Source organism: Atta cephalotes (genome assembly GCF_000143395.1).
Source record: "Atta cephalotes unplaced genomic scaffold scaffold00002, whole genome shotgun sequence".
Lineage (NCBI taxonomy): Eukaryota > Metazoa > Arthropoda > Insecta > Hymenoptera > Formicidae > Atta > Atta cephalotes.
In genome coordinates, this window is record NW_012130066.1 from 10,118,061 (window position 1) to 10,123,781 (window position 5,721).

At 26.0% G+C, this 5,721-nt stretch overlaps 1 protein-coding gene across 1 annotated transcript in view; it reads right to left on the reverse strand.

Moving 5' to 3' along the window:
• Nucleotides 1-431: 431 nt before the first annotated feature.
• Nucleotides 432-5,721, reverse strand: part of LOC105621979 (extracellular serine/threonine protein kinase FAM20C-like) — a 123,410-nt gene continuing 118,120 nt past the window's right edge. The window contains exons 6-7 of the mRNA XM_012203414.1: nt 3,167-3,294; nt 432-523 (exon numbers count right to left, since the gene is read on the reverse strand). Coding sequence (XP_012058804.1) covers nt 432-523; nt 3,167-3,294 — 220 coding nt within the window. The remainder of the gene's footprint in view (nt 524-3,166; nt 3,295-5,721) is intronic.

Below are 5,721 nucleotides of genomic sequence, written 5' to 3' on the forward strand. Positions count from 1 at the left end.
TTTAATCTCTCTGAAACCGCCAAAATCAGCTGTCACTATGAACTATTCACAACAGCTGGAGCCATCTTTAGGGAAATGGACCGAACTAATTTGTACTCCCAATAACACTCTATATGTATAATACAACAAATATATTAAAAATAAAAAATTATTTTGAAGATAAATAATAACGAGAAAGAAGAGATAAGACATTTTAAAAAAAATTTTTATATAAATTATTTGAGAGAAACAGGAAGAAGGAAAAAATAGCCAGAGAAGGAAAAAAGATTTCTTTACATTTTTTACATTACGATTATTTATTCTAAATTCGTTTGAAAACTATAACTTCGAATCAATTTTATCGCTATGGACGACTTGTTGTGAAGAATTTTCACGAGCAATACAATCACGGACGACTTGTAGAATAATGTTTATTCGCCGATCTAGGGCATCTAAATGGGGTTCCCATAAGACAGGAGCCACAGGATCCTTTGACATACTTTGCCGCATAGCGATACTGAGCCGTGTGGGCCCATTATGGAAACTGCAATTAAAATTGAACATCATATTAATAGAAAATTTTCTAAATTTATCATTTAAATAATAGTTTTTTTAAAAAAAAAGATTTCTATTAATAATTATGTAAGCAGTGTAAGGATAGTGGACAACTATAGAAGGTAAATGTAAGATTATTATCATATAAAAAATAGAGATTCTTCCTTCTAATTCTAGTCGCAATGAGCGATGAGCAACGAATGATACCTAATAAGAGTTTTGTTTTACATTGTTATATGTAAAAAGCAGAACTTTCATTGGATATCATTCGTCGCTTGTCACGTCTAGTGTGCAATAAGCATAACGTGTTCATTATCAGCTCACTGAATTCGCCATTAACGACTAACTCGTAATTAACAAATGAACAAGGTTGAATAAGTTAATGTTTTTTTTAACTGAATTAAAATTAATGGCATTACAAAATCACATCAATTACAAAATTAATAAAGTTAAATTAAAAGTTGAAGGAATAAAAAATTAACTTAACGTAAGTTAAGTCAATATTGAATAACTTAAATTAAAAAAAAATAAATTTTGAAAAAAATTATTTTTTTAGATCAAAATGTTTTAATTTTTCTTAAAATGAGATTAAATAACTACAATATAGATTATTAAGTAAATTAAATTTTTTTATTCATTAAGTATATAACACATAACGATATAACTATATAAGTTATATAATTTAAAAAAAACAGCCAGCACATAGAGAAGATACAAGATCAGTGATTTTTTTAATAAATCTTAAGTCAAAAGAAATTAATTACAATCGAATGCGAGAAAAATATTTGATTGTAATTGATCAATTTCTTGACTTAAGGCTTAAAACACCTATTGTAGATCCGGACTAAGGCTTATGACATAAGGCATAACCGCAAAAACCAATCAGAGATCTCTATTAGCATCTTAAGAAATTCATCTTAAGTAATTTCTTAAGATGCTTTCTTAAAATATGAACAGATTACGAATATGCGCCTTTAATCTTATTATATCTTATTATTTTTTAAAATATTTAAAAGAGATAAAAAAATTTTTTAATTTAAAAAAGTTAAAAAGTTAACGTTTAAAGTAACTAAGTTAAAATTTAATGCATTTAAAATTAACTAAGTTAAGTTAAAAGTTATTAACTTTTTAATTTTTTTTTAACTTTTAACGTTTTAACTAGTTATTACCCAACCCTGCAAATGAATCATCCAATCTTGATGCCTTGTGTCTATTAACGTGAGTTTTGATTTCGGTTAATTCCACGCATTTCGAATTTATTTACTTTATCTTTCCTTACATTCCGGTTGTCTTAATTCTAAGGCCGTCACAATCATGATTTTCTACAATTGTAGGTTTAGCTCTACACCAAGATTTCATTTTCTCAAACATCCTAGTATCGGTCGCTAAGAAAGAGCTGTAATTTCTGTACAACATTTCGCTCAAAACAATTATTTGGGTCATTTGTGGATTTATAAGACGATTTCAGCTTGATTTTAGACATATTGATTAAATATGTCAAAATTCTTCGTTATAATTCGTACCTCCATATTTGTAGGTTTTCGCTTTTGATTTACATGTTGCTCGTTATAAGATTGATTTTTCGTAATTGTGTCACTTTATATACAATTGATTATATAGTGTTTACTGATGTGGCCTTTATTCCATATACATATTTATTCAATATACATATATATACATTTTCCTTAATATAACCTATAATAATCTGCGTTGCTCTATTTTAAATAATAAAATACTGGATATAATGCTCCTATTGATTTGCAAAATATATTATTAAAGGCGAATTATTAAATGTATTATTCATTTTATTCTCCTTTAGGCTTTTCTTGCTACTGAATTCCTAGAGTGAATACTAATGGGATTGAATTATTTGACTTAGTCATTCGCTTGAGCAAAATGATGAAATTCAGAAATCTATCCTTAAGCGTTGTTATGGTCTTTACTGGACATCCTGACAATGACATTATAGCAATGTCATTATCCAGAAAGCACAGAGAGTTCGAAAAGAATTCAGTGATACATCATTCTGAGTTCATTTTGAGTTATAAAAAGAATTCTCTTTTTTTGAAAAGTTGTGAGAAGAATTCTTTTTGCATTTGAAAATTAATTCAGAATTGATAACACACTTTTTTTCCATAGAATTGATGACAACTGAATATTTCTTTTATTCTTTTTAAATTTTTTGTGAGTAATCATTAGGCAGATTATGAGATTATATAGATATTGTGCAAATTTTATTAAGAGTCTTAGTAGAAACATTAAATTTATCATATAATTTATAATATTTATACTCACTATATATGTATATGTATATGTATAAAGAATAAAAAAATTAATAGAATACGATACAAATTTCTAATTGTATACATATATGTGTCATATTGTAATGTTTAAAAGAATTGAAATACTGAGCATACATATAATGAAAAAGTGAAATAAGAATGATTATTTTTATTTATCAAAGAGAATTAGCGAATTGCAAGATAAATAATTGATCATGAGATGTGCAATTCAGAATAATTAGGTTTGACATTAAAGTATAGGTTTGACGCCGTTAAATTCGATTCTATCCAAAAAAGGGAAAAGAAAACTGCGATAAGGTGGATTCCGCAATTCGAGAGATGCGTTTTACCAGAATTACTGGGACGCATTCGTGAATTCTTGCTTTGATGCGGATTCGCATTTTTACAGGTTGGGCGATAAATCCGATGTCCAGCTGTCTGGATTTCGCGGACGTTCAAAGTATCGGAAATGGAAAACCTATAAATAATGTCGAGTGTAAGATTAACACTAGAATACAGATTAAAACATTTATAATCAAATCATTCGTTTCTGTTATCGATGCCTAGTCTAGATAAAATCACAAAATATTTGATACTTGCAAATTATAATTGCTATAGAGGATATCGGATTAATTGTTATACATTTTTTGTCAGAATTTTTATTCGGATCAATGTATACTTAATCAATAAGAAAGAAATCTTTAACGATCAAAGCTGGAGCTCTTAAGTACTTAAATAATTTAATATTACATTTGTGATATTATATCAAATTATTACTACTATAGTTCGGGATTGCGTTTTAGAAGTACAAATAATCAATTCGGCAATTTTCATAATGATGTATGCAGTATCGAATTATTTAAGACCCAGCTCCGTCATTAAAGGCTTTTATTTCTTATTGGTTGTGTACATGGAGTCCAAGTTTTTTTCTTTAATATTGTACACATTTCAATGAATAACTATATATTGATTTAAATACATCTTTAAAGGTAGCTTGTTCTATCTTTTAATAAATTTAATAAAAAATTTTAACTTATTCTCTCTTATCCTCTTACTTTCTTATTCTTTTACTTTTTTGTTTATCCATTAGATAAATTATCACATAATTTATCCAAAGATTGAACAACCGATTCTTACTAGATAGTCAATTTTTAAAAAATTTGCATCGATATGCTTTCTAATCGCTTAAGAATATTTTATATGCATATTTTCACAATGATAACAAAAGTATGAAAAAATTACAAATTATCCTAAATCATGTTTAAAAATAATACGACAAATTTGATAATAGTTTACTATCTGGATCATAAGTTATTTTAATAAATGTAAGTAATATTTTTTTAATCTGTGCTCTATATAATAAAAATATATGGAAATGTATTATAAAATAAATGATAAAAATCTCAATTTTTATAAATAGGGGCAAGTTATTATAATTTTTGATTAGCAATTTTTTCTGAACTAATGTATACATTTAAATTAATGAATATCTATGCATTGCTTCAAGTACATCTTTATCTAAATAATCAATTTTTTTCTGATTTGTATTTAAATACTGAAAATTAAGATTTTCTATCAGTATGTAAATTGTAACAACTTACTTCACTGTGGGACAAGTTGTTACATTTACAATATCACTTAAAAAAAATAATGTATATATATATATATATATATATATATATATATTATATATAAATAAATTCAAGATTAGATCAGTGAAATCAAACATGAAATACTGCACAAGGAATATTTATTTATATAATATAAAATTAAAAAAATATATTATTAGAAAATTTTTTTCTTTAATTAATTATTGAAGTTAACGTTAGAAAATTATAATTACATGATAAATTAATATTACATGCATTTGCTGTTTTTCTCACAGACAAATGGTCATTTTCAGCTTTTTCTATCGCGTTTCTACATTTACATATCCTCTGTTTATCTTTTTTTTGTAAGATCGCACTATTCCACAGACTATTATAACTAGACTGATGAATATGATAGAAAGAGATAAATGATTCCGAGCTGCCTTTATTTCACATATGCGTATGTATGCATCCTGTTTGTGAATATCGCATATGTGAAAACACTAATGTTATTATGTGATTTATACATTTGAGAGTGAGCGAATACAAATATGGCGCTGCTCAATGCTGTCTTCAAACATGGAGACGAAGTTGGCAGTCTATTTATAGAAATCTGTACATAATTTTGTAAAAAAATTATTTTCAATGGGATAAGTTACATTGTAACAACCTGTCCTGATCGAACAATTTGCCCTAATCTTCCATTTTCAATTCGAAAAAATACAAATCGAAAATCAATATGTACCTATATCGATTCAAATAAAATGTGTTATTGTAATCAAATGTATATAAAAGAAACATACAAAAGGATAATTACATATCTGTAACTTATACACATATATACAATAACACAAGATTTATACAATGAAATATTTACTTTTAATAACGAAACTCAAGAAAATATACATACCGCGCCGCGTCTTCTAGAGTTCAAAATATAAATAATGGCGACTAAACTAAGTGAAATTGTAGAATATCATAAGAATCCAATATAAAAATTCATAAAAATGTGCTATTATCCGACAACTAAAAAAACTTAATAATTGTAACAACTTATCCCGTGTAACAACTTGCCTCGGTCTCCCCTATATTATGTTTTCAAGAATATTTACATAGTTACATTGCGATGCATGAACTTAGAAATTATTCAGTAAAAAAAACAAAATATTTATTTATTCTTTATAACTAATCAGTGAATCGCAATGGACAACTTTGCATAAATTATTTTGAATATTTAAAGTACTTATAAAAGAAAAATATAAATTTTTTTTATAAGTAATTATATAAAATTATATATAATTTTGTATATTTGTATA